This window comes from Apis florea, unplaced genomic scaffold, assembly GCF_048593485.1.
Source record: "Apis florea isolate Af1SG1 unplaced genomic scaffold, ASM4859348v1 contig_3158_pilon, whole genome shotgun sequence".
NCBI lineage: Eukaryota > Metazoa > Arthropoda > Insecta > Hymenoptera > Apidae > Apis > Apis florea.
This window is the reverse complement of record NW_028256713.1, coordinates 6639774-6652896: the sequence shown is the minus strand read 5'-3', so window position 1 is coordinate 6652896 and position 13123 is coordinate 6639774. Positions and strand designations below refer to the sequence as shown.

General features: G+C 21.0%; 5 protein-coding genes and 1 long non-coding RNA gene across 10 annotated transcripts in view; 3 read left to right on the top strand and 3 right to left on the bottom strand.

The window, feature by feature from the left end:
* Positions 1-301: 301 nt before the first annotated feature.
* Positions 302-2576, bottom strand: koko (cyclin Q). The gene is made up of 6 exons (XM_003698670.4): positions 1930-2576; positions 1495-1628; positions 1320-1417; positions 1011-1229; positions 679-909; positions 302-602 (listed from the first exon to the last, which is right to left on the bottom strand). Exons 1-6 carry the CDS (start codon positions 1965-1967, stop codon positions 507-509), a joined length of 816 nt encoding a protein of 271 aa, XP_003698718.1. The 5' UTR covers positions 1968-2576; the 3' UTR covers positions 302-506.
* Positions 2137-4624, top strand: Amacr (Alpha-methylacyl-CoA racemase). 5 transcript variants are annotated; one of them, XM_086909754.1, is made up of 6 exons: positions 2137-2283; positions 2930-3024; positions 3114-3255; positions 3330-3473; positions 3612-3852; positions 3938-4624. In XM_086909754.1, the coding sequence occupies exons 2-6, from the start codon at positions 2980-2982 to the stop codon at positions 4443-4445; spliced, it is 1080 nt and encodes a 359-aa protein (XP_086765880.1). In that variant the 5' UTR covers positions 2137-2283; positions 2930-2979; the 3' UTR covers positions 4446-4624. The 5 variants fall into 5 exon arrangements, with proteins under 5 accessions (XP_086765880.1, XP_086765879.1, XP_086765882.1 ...); XM_086909753.1 differs by having other exon boundaries at positions 2181-2384; XM_086909755.1 differs by lacking the exon at positions 2137-2283 and adding an exon at positions 2676-2847.
* Positions 4625-5672: 1048 nt separating this feature from the next.
* LOC100868064 (serine/threonine-protein phosphatase 2A activator) lies at positions 5673-7953 on the bottom strand. The gene is made up of 9 exons (XM_003698526.4): positions 7667-7953; positions 7509-7581; positions 7362-7447; positions 7062-7265; positions 6784-7001; positions 6579-6703; positions 6396-6496; positions 6215-6322; positions 5673-6113 (listed from the first exon to the last, which is right to left on the bottom strand). The coding sequence occupies exons 2-9, from the start codon at positions 7534-7536 to the stop codon at positions 5982-5984; spliced, it is 1002 nt and encodes a 333-aa protein (XP_003698574.2). The 5' UTR covers positions 7537-7581; positions 7667-7953; the 3' UTR covers positions 5673-5981.
* On the top strand, positions 7804-11574 carry Marcal1 (SWI/SNF-related matrix-associated actin-dependent regulator of chromatin subfamily A-like protein 1). Its single transcript, XM_086909729.1, has 12 exons — positions 7804-8184; positions 8307-8726; positions 8824-8939; positions 9009-9118; positions 9183-9317; positions 9382-9559; positions 9624-9787; positions 9862-10026; positions 10154-10312; positions 10403-10510; positions 10842-11016; positions 11103-11574. The coding sequence occupies exons 2-12, from the start codon at positions 8309-8311 to the stop codon at positions 11499-11501; spliced, it is 2127 nt and encodes a 708-aa protein (XP_086765855.1). The 5' UTR covers positions 7804-8184; positions 8307-8308; the 3' UTR covers positions 11502-11574.
* On the bottom strand, positions 9336-12412 carry LOC147657476 (uncharacterized). Its single transcript, XR_015292484.1, has 2 exons — positions 12226-12412; positions 9336-9738 (listed from the first exon to the last, which is right to left on the bottom strand). It is a non-coding gene; the product is annotated as an uncharacterized LOC147657476 (long non-coding RNA).
* The window catches only part of Miga (mitoguardin), a 34294-nt gene continuing 33409 nt past the window's right edge, over positions 12239-13123 (top strand). Inside the window, exons 1-3 of the mRNA XM_003698528.4 lie at positions 12239-12428; positions 12632-12782; positions 12937-13080. Of these exons, the coding sequence (XP_003698576.1) occupies positions 12336-12428; positions 12632-12782; positions 12937-13080 (388 nt within the window). The 5' untranslated portion in view covers positions 12239-12335. The remainder of the gene's footprint in view (positions 12429-12631; positions 12783-12936; positions 13081-13123) is intronic.

Here is a 13123-nt window from a genome sequence, read left to right as displayed (position 1 = left end):
AATTGAATATTGTTTAAATTTGAAATATATCAAAATTAAATTTAAATAAATATATCAATATTATAAAATGTGAAAACGATTTGTTATTGAAAGTTTTACATACTTCTAATACAATTGCATTGCATTTTTAAATAAATATTTTTCAAATATTTCAAATATAAGTTTATATGATAAAATTAATATTCCAATTTTTATATTAAAAAATATATTTTTATAAGAATATTAATTTATATTATAATAATTATAAATAATAATCACAATTATCAAGTTCATATAATGGTAAATTAAAATACACAAGTTATTTTTTTATAATTTTTTTATATTACAAATTTTATTATTCTTTAATTTAAAAATAATATTAATGGTATAGAAAAATACAAAACACAAAATCGGAAAAATTTGTTTTAATGATCCTAATTTATATTTGTACTCTTTCAATACCAATTTTTATGAGAATGTTGGATTTATGTTTATATATGATGAAATTGAAATAGTATTGAAATATTTTAATTGTCTCTAGTTTCTGGTTCTTCATCATATGCTCCCATAACTTTTTCCATTATTTCCCAAAGTTTATCTCTTGTTAAATCTTTACAGAAAACCTGAAAAAAATTACAGTTTGCTTTATACTTTTAAATGTTTTTTGATTTTTATAAATTTGAAGACTATTTTAATTACATTAAACCAAGGTTGCTGATCACATTCGTCCATTAATGGAACTACTACACCATAAATTTGTAATGACAAATTAATACAAGCAATTGCTATTAAATTTGGTGGATAATCAAGTATAGCTGGAGAATGATGAAAATCTTGCAGAAGTGCCATACTGGTTTTTGCAACTGGATATTTAGACCATTCTTCTTCTCCAAACCATGCTTGCAAAGACCGTAAATAATGTAACATGTACTAAAATTATATTTTTTTATTTATTAATTATTCATTATTTTTTATATTTAATTTATATAAATTAAATATAAATTAAAAACATATATATGATTAATATTTACTTTATGTGGATGTATTGGAGTTACTTGAAATTTGAGCATACGCATGATTAAAAGTTCTGCTTGAACTATTGCATCTCTCATACTCCAATATTGATCTCCCAATTCTAAGGGTTGTGATCCTCTATGTAATGTGCTATAAGATACATTCATTACATCTCTTATTTTTAAATTATCATCTTTCACTTTTCCAGCTAAATAAAGGCATGTTGCAGCAATTAACTAAAAGATATATATATATATCTATATAAATGTCAATTATAAAAAATATATATTATACATTTTAATTAATATTATAAATGTGTAATTTACATAATTATCATAACCTCCTGGAACAGCTTCTTTTATAAATCTATGATATAATGTTGCAGCTGTAGCAATAGTCAATGGATGAGCTTCTAATTTTAAACCTATAATTTTATAAAATCACTTTTCATAAATATAGTCTTTTTGAAATACATTTTTTATCATCATTTTTAAAACCTACCACATTCAAATATAAATCTTGAAATTGTGAAACTATCACTATTTTTTGTGTAATCAATTGTAATACTTTTCTGCAAAGTATTTCTTTTCTCTCGTTGCATAGCTAATACATCAATAACATCTTTCATTTTGGAACTATACAAAATTCGAAAAAAAAGTTTATTTTAAACAATATATTTTTATTAATTAATCTGTTACAGATATATTATATGATTAATTATAATTAAATATGAAAAATATATATGAAATTATTAAAAATACTATAAAAATTTAATTTAAGCATAAAATTTATTTAATATATTATTGAATTCTTTGAATATAAAATAAGAATGAAAATTATAAAATATAAGAATTGCATAGAAATTACGATTCAGCATACTTTTAACTTAAATTTAAATGGAGATTTATTTTAAACAATTAAATTATATATAATTACCTTAAGGTTTCAGTACTTGTAGGTTCCGTCGGATTCATTTTGATGATATTTTAATTGAATTTGTTTATAATGAAAACAATTTGTTCTATTACAGGTTATAATATTTATTTACCGTACACTGCGTATCAAAATTACCAACGGACAATTAGATTGCCACAAAAATTCCTTCTTAAGAGAATGTGACTATTCTCACTCTTATATCTCACTTCACATTATGTGATGTAATCTTCACTTTCATTTGTCAACAATCTATAATATGATAATGTTATTATAAATTCATTAACTAATTTTTTCTTAATACAATAACTCTATTTATTTTTTTATTTTCTACATTAATAGCTGATCAATATGCTGGTAACTCTGATTATCAATATGTACTTGTTTCCATTGGAGATTTTAATACCAATATTTGAATAATTAAATATTTTATTTTTTTAATAAAATTAATTCAATGTGTATGGCTAAACTTTATTTTAATACATCAAAAATTGATAATTTTTTTTTTTGTTTTTCGAATAATTTTTGGCGAAGAATCTAAAAATATTAATTTTAAATTTAAGAATTCACTAGTTCAAAAATTATTTATTTGTAAAATTGATGTTTTTTAAAGATATATATTGCATATTGATTTCGCTCATTGGGCAAATCAATATAATGTCTTGATAAAATATTAAATTTTAATATAATCATTAACATAATTTAACATCACTAAATAAGTTAAACACGAATAATTTTTGACTTAATAGATTTTTAAACTTAAAATTAACATTTTTGAATTCTATTTATTTATTAAAAGCTATTAAATCCAAAAAAAAATTAATAATTTTTGATGTTTTAATATATCATATACATTTGCTATAAAAATTTCTTTTTTAGTATTTTTTTTTATTATTGAATATGTTTAATATTAATGCAATTGTATGTAAATATTCTTCTATATAATTTTCATTCTGTGTTGATTCTTATAATTTTTATCATTATATAAATATGCCTTTAAAAGGTATAAAAGTATTAGAATTAGCTGGAATTGCTCCAGGCCCTTTTTGTGGAATGATATTAAATGAATTTGGTGCATCTGTAATTAAAGTAGATAAGGTATTATTAATATATGACTTTTTTTCAATTGAAATAAATTAACATTTGTTTTTTGTAGTTTAGTGTTTGTAGCATAGTGTTTTTTGCAGATTGATGGATTTTATAATACCATTGATGTTCTAAGTCATGGAAAAAGATCAATTGCATTAAATTTAAAAACTTCTCAAGGTCTTGATATATTTAAAAGACTAAGTAATCAAAGTGATGTGATTATAGATCCTTATAGAGCTGGTTTAGTATTTTTTAACAAATTTTTATTGTTATGTAAATATAATAAATCATAATATAATAAAATTATTTAATAGGAATAATGGAAAAATTAAAACTTGGACCAAAAGAACTTATGGAAACAAATAAGAGATTAATATATGTTAGATTAACAGGATTTGGTCAAAATGGACCTTATGCTAATATGGCTGGACATGATATTAACTTTTTAGGTTTATCTGGTAATTTACTAATAACATATTATTACATATTATTGTATATTTATATATATTTTATATATATTATACATATATATTTAGTTATTTTATTTCAAATATTTAATATTATAAGAATTTTAAAGTATTTCTAATAATATTCAGGTTTATTATCATTATTTGGACGATACAATCAAAAACCAACACCACCAGCTAATCTAACTGATTTTACTGGTGCATTGATTGGTGTTTTTGGTATAATGCTAGCATTATTTGAACGTAGTAAAAGTAATATTGGTCAAATAATTGATGCGTCAATGGTAGATGGATCAGCATACATAGGTAGTTGGATGTATAGATCTCAAAATATATTTGGTTTATGGGGAAATCCCCGTGGTAAAAATATGTAAGAATTTTTAAACTAAATTATTATTTATTTTATTCTCTAGTTTTATAAAAATAGATAATTAAATAATTTCTTATAAATATAGATTAGATTCTGGAGCACATTTTTATGATACATATGAAACAAAAGATAAACAATATATATGTGTTGGAGCAATTGAATCTAAATTTTATGAGATATTTTTAGAAAAACTTGGTATTTCTTCTGATGAAATACCACAATTTGATAAATTTGAAAAAAATCGTGAAAAATTAGAAAAAATATTCAAACAAAAAACTCAAGCAGAATGGTGTGCCATATTTGATGGCACAGATGCTTGTGTAACACCAGTTTTGAATTTAAAAAATGTTGCATTACATGCACATAATAAAGAAAGAAATACATTTAAGATTGAAGATGATGGTTCAGTTACTCCAAATCCTGCTCCTCGTTTATCTCGTACACCTGGTATATCCAAAAAATATCAAAAGATTCCTGAATTGGGTGAGCATACTATAGAAATTCTTAATGAATTAAATTTTAAACATGAAGAAATTACTAATTTTATAGCAAATGGAATTGTTAATCAAAAAATGAAACGTTCTTCGCTTTAAGCGTGTATTTCATTTTTATTGAAATTTATATATCTTTATTAAAATATGTAAAATTATATAAAGATATGCCTATACTAGATACTATAATAGATAATCATTTATAGATAAATAATGAGAATAAAAAGTAACATATATATTTTTTAATTTATATATAGAATATATTATCTGTGATTTATATATATGATTGTGTAACATTTTTTCATTGTTAAAAGATATATGTGAACTATTTATAGATAATGTCTATTAGTATAATCAAATCCTAATATGATTGTACATGTATGTATAAAAAATATTTTGTTTTATTACTGTTGAAACATTTTATATTTTTGTATTTTATTACAAATATAAATATATATTTTTTAAATTATTATTCTTATATATTATATTATAAATTTAATATAGCAAATTATTGTATTTTAAATTTAATATTTTTTTTTGTTTAAGTACATGTTTACCATGATCAATTGAATTTTTAAAAAAATCCATTATAAGTGGTTATTTATTTGTTTATTATAATTCCTGAAACATTTTCTACAATATAAATTATTGCTACATCATTGATTTCATTCCATGACTAATAGGATCAACATAATGTATTACCAAAAATAAATCTCGGTTTTTTTTAGATATTTAATCCAATGCTCGAGAACTTAACTGATATTTAAAATTATCTAGCCTCTTTAATCTATTGTAGTATTAAAATCTATATAACATTTAATTCATCTTCTATCTTTCGTTCGATTTATTTCTATGATAGAGAATTCTTTAAATTTAATATTTTTATTCAAATTTTGATATAATTTAGCTAATTTTTTAACTATTAAAAATCTGTAATTCTCTTTTTAATTACAAAAATTTTTAAAATGTTTTATATTTTGTCTTTGTCATTGGTAATTTCATGAAGAATTATTTGATTAACTTATTATTAATTTATTAGATCTTTCAGAATTTGTAGAATATAATATTTTTTAAAAAAATGTATAAATATATATCTTGGATATTTTATTTTTTATGTAAAACAAATATTTTAATATTCAGCAAACAATTTGCATGTTTATATATTATATATAAGAGAACAATATTGACAAAATTTTTCATGTAAGAAAGAATACATATTTGTATATATAAATAAATTATACAACTGATTAAGTGTAAAAATCTATTAAATATTTAATATAATATTGAAATAATCTTCCTAACAATATGTCTAAATATATTATGAATCACTTTTTATAATATATAAATTTTATTTACAATAAATTATTATTACAATGTCTGTTTATGTAGTACATTGCTAATTAATGCCATTTTTTTGCAATTTAAATTTTTCATATAAATTTTTTACATAAATATTTTAAAATTAAAATTTATATAAAATATATTTTATTATTTAATGATAAATATCTACATAATAAAATTATTTATAATAATATACTTGAAATTTAATTTAATTTATTAATTATATAATTGAAATATAAAATTTTATTATAAATATCAAATGTTTGCTACAAACTACATTAACAAATATGAAGCATATTATTGAATTGGAGATGGTTGTACAGGCTCATCTCGACGAGAATCCTTTTTAACAGAGGGAATAGACACAGATTTTATTGACAATAAAGAACCAAATAAAACATGTTGAATAACAGGAAATTTCGCCAGAACCTAATATTCAAAATATAAAATTTTTTAAATATTTAAAGATTATATTTAAATTTTTAAATTATTTATTATAAATTATATAAATTATTAACAATAATATTTACCTCAACTCTATACATTTTAATAAGACCACTATTTACTTTAACCCATGTAGATACTGCACTTACATTCCATAATTGATTTGAATGTTCAGCAAATGGGCCTGTTTTTACCTAAAATGATTTCAAAATTTAAAAAAAAATTGAACTATTATATACATGCATATATACATGCATATATACAAACCTTTGAAATAAATTCAATGCAACCAAGAAACATATATTGCTTGCTATATGTTTGAACAATATCTGGTTCAACAAAATGACGAGGTTCTATACGAGGATGTCCTAAAATATTTATTTCATGTATGTTTATGTATATATGTATATATTATTTTAAATATATTATTATAATAAAAACTGAAAATACCAATTAATTGAGCACTTCCCCATATAAAAGGAACAAATTGATAGTCATCTAGACTCCATACACCATGACTACCTGCTGGTTCCATCCGATAAGTTAATTGTAATCTACGTACTAATTCCAGATATCTTTAAAAAATATAAATTTTTTTTTTAATTTTAGGAATTATATAAAATATTGACTTTAAATTAAATAAAAAATAAATTACCTATTAAATATTTTTATAACTACTGCAACTTTATCATCTTGTGTAAAAGCACCAATTTTGAACATACAACATAAAAACATTAAAAATGCCATTTCATGTCCTGTGCCATAATCTATACGTGTTGCATTCCCAAAGCCTTCATATAAATATTGAACTATTTCTGGAACAGCTCTATGTAATTTTTGTGGCAATACTTTTTGTAATTCTGTTATTCCATTCTGAAATATTGTTAATTAATAAATTTTGAAGATTCTTATATAAAAATATATCATATTTACCTGTTGTAATCTTTCATGCCATATTCTAAATGATTTATTTCCAAAACGTTGAGGCTGTTCAGTGGGAGGTATCTGTGTTATCCATTGATCAAATTCATTAAGCATTTTAACAACATTTCCTATTGCAGGACTTTGTGAGCATTCAACATCTAAAGTTTTTCCTTGAACTGATTCATTCAAAGCCAATATAAATCCCAAATATTCCTACAAAAGAATTCTTATATTTTTTTCATGTATTTGAAGATACCTAAAAATATTTTATAATTTTATGAATTAAAAAAAAGTTATAAAAATTCTTACAAAATATGCTTCAGATTTTTCCCACATTTTCATATGAGCCGGTGTTTTAATCGATTTTTGTGGAACAACAAATTCATGATCATCAGCTAAAATATAATAAAAAATAATTATTTGAATTCATTAATTGCAATTTTGTAAAATACATACGAGATATTGGTAACTTTGATGTTGACATATTTATTGTAGAACTTGACTATCATATATTGAAAATAAATTCGGACTATGAAAAAAAAGAGACAGATGTACTTAAATCATATATACATATATATAAAATATTATAAAACATTTGAATTATGTACAAATACCAGTGTTAAAAAGCTGAATTGTTTTAAATATTAACACAGTTTTATTCGAAAATATACAAATTTAACTTAAACTGTTAAAATTGTACAAGAAATATGTTTAAAAATGTTTTTAAAAATTTGATTTCTCATCATATCAAAATTTCATAAAGGAAAAATTAAAATGCAACAATATATCATTTATGAGCATTAAAATTAAATTTTTAAGATTGTTCATATACTGTCTTATATACAAATTTATTACTAAAACTAAAACCAATCATAATATGTTCAAAAGTTACTGGAAATATAACTATCAAGAAGTTACTGGAAATATAATGATTGAGAATTGATTGAAATTTTTCCCTAGATAGTAAAATAGTATCATTCAAATTAAATCGAAACGTTTAAACAATTATCAATAAAATAAGTTATTAAGTTAATTTACAAAATAGAAGAAAATGAAAAAGTTATACATTATTATATATTTTATAAAATCATATTGACTTTTCAAATCACATTGATACAAGATTTACAGAAAAGTATATATATATTTATTATAATTATTTATTATAATTAAATTTATTATAATTATAATACAAATTTTGTATTATAATTATAATATAAAAATTATACTTATTTAATAACATTTTAAAAATTATAGGCATGAATTATTCTCAAGAAGAAATAGAAAAAAAACGTTTATTAGCTATACAACGTAAAAAACAAGCTCAATTAAAAAACAGTTCATTTAATTCTATAAATATAGGAAATAATATTTCTTCTAATGATAGTATTTTAATTAAAAATAAGTCAAATGATAACACAAAAATTTTGGGACATGGTCAATCAAAATATATTAATTTCAAAACAAAATTTGGAAGTAATTCTGAGAAAAATAATGTAAAAGTTAATAAACAAAAAGAACGTTTTAATCCTATATCAACCCAAAATTTTTTTGGTCAAAAATCTTCTATTACAGGAAAATGTTATATGATAAGTGATACAAGATTTATATTAGAAATTTCATCATATTTTCCTCCACTTATTGAAATATTAAAAACAATTTCAAGCAGATTATATGGTAATATAAAATATATATTTGATATAATTTTATTAGTTAATAATTTAAGATTTAAAATAAAAATAATAATATTTATAAAATATGGTACATATTTTAGATATGAAAACTAAAAATTGGAGTTTTCATTTGAAAGATTATGAAGCACTAATGGAAAAAATTATTAATTTCAAATCTGATGTACAAATTATAGGATTACCAAAAATAGTTCTTCAGGTACATTGAAATATATGTTGTATAATATATATATATATATTGAATTTATATATTTTAAATGTTTTTTAGATATTTAGGAAAAATGATACTTCAATGAATGCAATTGAAAATATTGATCTATCAGATATTGATCCTAAGTTATTAGAAAATATAATGCCATTTCAACGAGAAGGAATATGGTATATGATTTATGTAGTTTAACAAATTTTTTAAACCAAATAATATTAAATTTGTTGTTTTTAGTTATGGAATATCTAAAGGAGGTCGTTGTATGATTGCTGATGATATGGGTTTAGGAAAAACTATTCAAGCATTAGGCATTGCACATTATTTCAGAAAGAATTGGCCTCTTCTTATAATTGTACCTTCTTCAATGAGGTTTGACAATGAAAAATATTATAAATATATATATTTTATTATAATCATAATTTATTAAATATAGGTACCAGTGGGCAGAAGCAATATGTACATTTTTGCCATCTGTACCTACACATTACATTTATCAATTTGCAAATACAAAAGATATTATTGATGATAGTAAAATTGTTATTACAACATATGATCTCTTAGTACGAGCTGTGGACACATTTCAATGCAAAATTTTTGGTTTTGTTATTTTGGTATGTTATAAATATCTTGTATACACATAGTAATATTTTATTGAAATAGAAATTTATATATTAGGATGAATCTCATGTTTTAAAAAGTTCAAAAACTGCAAGATTTAAGGCTGCACAGTGTATAGTTTTGCAAGCACGTCATGTTGTTTTGCTCTCAGGAACACCTGTGTTATCAAGACCTATAGAATTGTATTCTCAAATAAATCTTATAATGCCAAATTTTATGGGGTATATTTTTATATATAATTTATAAATAAATGTGTATAAATAAATGCACAGATAAAAAGAAATTATATTTATAGATATCACGAATACGGAACTCGATATTGCGCAGGAGAAAAAACTTCATTTGGGTGGGATTTTACAGGATCATCAAATATGCAAGAATTACACTTATTATTAAAACGCACTTGTATAATTCGAAGATTAAAAAATGATATCCTAAATCAATTACCAATAAAAAAAAGGTAAGAAGTTAATAATATATTATATTAATTTAATATTATATAATAATATTAATATTAATTTCTTAAAGTTACATAAAAATTTATATCTTAATAAATATAAATGTTTATTTTATCAAATGAATTTTAGGGAAATTATTTTATTAAATCCAGATTTAATAAAAATTGGTAAAGAAATGTTAGAAATATCTAAAAAGCTAAAAGGAAAAATTTTAAATAATTTAGAAAAACATAATACTCTTTTGCAATATTATAATGAATCCAGTGTTGCTAAACAAAAGGCTATATGGTAAGTAATATTATTATAAATATAATAATATATTATTTAATAAATATCTTTTTGAATTAATAATATTTGTAAATGGTTATAATGTTTCAGTGATTATGTTTCAAAATTATTTATAAATAAACAAAAATGCATTATATTTGCTCATCATCATAATATTCTGAATGCTATTTGTGACGTTGTGGAATCCATGAATATAAAGTAATTAATTATATTGATTATATTGTTACCTTTATGCTAAAGACATAAATAATTTTTCTATTAAATAAGAATATAGATAATAAAAAATATTATATAAATATAATATTGAAGTTAAAACTTCAATTCACAATGATTTGACAAATGACAAAAGTATTTTATAGTCAAATTGGCATTGAAAATTATTTTATTTTTATTTTATTTTTAATATTTAAATTATGAACTTCTATAAATTGTTAAATTGCACATTTATGTCTTTAGTATAAAGAATATGATATATAGTATTATAGAAAGATAAAATTTTTATTTATTTGCAAAATTGTATATGTTCTAGATACATTAGAATTGATGGGAAAATGAATTCTGAACGTAGAAAATATGAAATTGATAAATTTCAAAACAATGATTCTTATATTGCAGCGGTATTATCAATTACTGCAGCAAATGCTGGAATTACACTTACAGCAGCACAACTCGTAATTTTTGCAGAATTGTTTTGGAATCCTGGAGTATTTATTGTTTATATTATTTTTGAAATTGTTATTATAATTATATAAAATTAAAAATTAAGTTTATTTAAAATATTTCATTATAGATTTTATGTCAAGCAGAAGATAGAGTACATAGAATTGGTCAATACAAAGATGTTATTATTCAATATTTAGTTGCAAAACATACAGTAGATGATTATTTATGGCCTTTAATTCAGAAAAAAATGAACGTATTGAACGAAGTTGGGCTGGATCAAGATTTTTCTTTGAAAGATATTGATTATACTACACAAGCATTAAATTCAAAACAAAAAACTTTAAATTTTTTCATTAATAATGAACAATATAAACATGAAGCTGATAAAAAAATAGTACAAAATAATGAAAATACAACAAAAAATATTATATTACAAAGTCAATCTTTTACTACAGAAGAATTTAAAGAATTACTTGATATGAATGAAGAAGACTTTGACTTCTGTGATTGGGACAATATGGAATGAAAAAGAATTATTATAACTTTATAATAATATGTGTATGAATTTGTATTTAAATAATAAAAATTATTTTTTAATATTTTTTTTATAATCATTACAATTATTACTAAAGTTTTCGCAATAAAAAAATGCGTATTTCAGTAATTTTTCATAAAACTTTAATTGCAAATTAAAAATGTGAAGTTCTAGATATTGTAAAATGAAAAATATAATATACATTATCTTATTTTTTATATTAAAAATTATAATTATAAATAAAAATATTAAGATTATAATTTTAAAATATAATTCTATATGATTATAACTATATAGATATAGTTATGTATTTATAAAGATTATAATTCTAACATGATAAAATTGTGTTGAAATTGATATATCATATTTTGTTTCTAATATGGTGTCAAGAGTAAATATAGACAAAAAAAAGTAAATAATAAAAAAAAAATAAAAATAAAATAAAAATTAGTACTATCTATAAATGATAAAATATATGTAAACAAGGAAAATAAATAATGGAAAAAGAATAGGAAGAGATAGGAAAAATTGACTGCCAGCGCTATCTCTTTAATACCAAAAACATTTCATTCAAAGACAAGGATAAGATAGAGTGAAATTAAGAATTAAGTGCCATCTTTGAATGTATTTAGAAAGATATTTTTTGGAATAAAATAACGTTTACTTATACACATCTTATATGAATATAGTAATAGGTTATACTTTGAATATTTACCGCACAAACGAATGCTTTCAATGCAGTGTTTTTTCTGAAACTAATGTTTGTTCGTTGATTAAAGTCGTGTGTGAATCTTAATTTGTATTTATTTATAACAAATATTTGCAATGTCCATTTTTAATGCGCAACAGTTTTTAGGTGCATTGTATAAACGTTATATAATTTCACTGCCATCAATAAATTTATCTAGAACTCAAAAAGCAAGTATCTTATTTTGAGGTTAGAATAAATATATTTACATTCAATAATTTCGTTACATTACATAATATTTAAAAAATTATATTCTTTTTATTATATTATTTTTCATAATAATCTAAAAAATATTTGTATTCTTATTCCGTATGATATTACTTCGTAATAAAATAATTAATAATATTTTAATATCTTATTTCTCTTTTTATAGATTTTTATTATTTGTCTTACGGGAGGATCATTACTATTGGGAGGATTAGCACAATTTTTAAAAAGACGAAGAAGACATCCTCTACCTTCTTCAAGAAGACCTTTAAGAGAATTAAAACAAAGATACACTGCTGCAAAAAGTTCTAATTTTGGTAATCTAAACTATAAAATATGTAATTATATAAAATATAAACTTATAAATGGATATTTAATAATTGTGATTAATAAATATAAAATTCTATAATATTAAAATATTATAAAATATTATAAAATAAAATTGCATAATGTTTTTTTCTATATATATAGATGCATTATCACAAGCATCATGGGCAAGAAAAAGTGAGGCTAGTAGCAGAAGTCATATAAGTGATCGAGTATCACTTATATCTTCTGTTCCAGGAGGTCCAGATGGTGATGTAAGACTTACTCCACAACAATATGGAGTTCTTGGTAAGTCATTTTTACATTTAGCTTGTATAATATATTCTTCTAG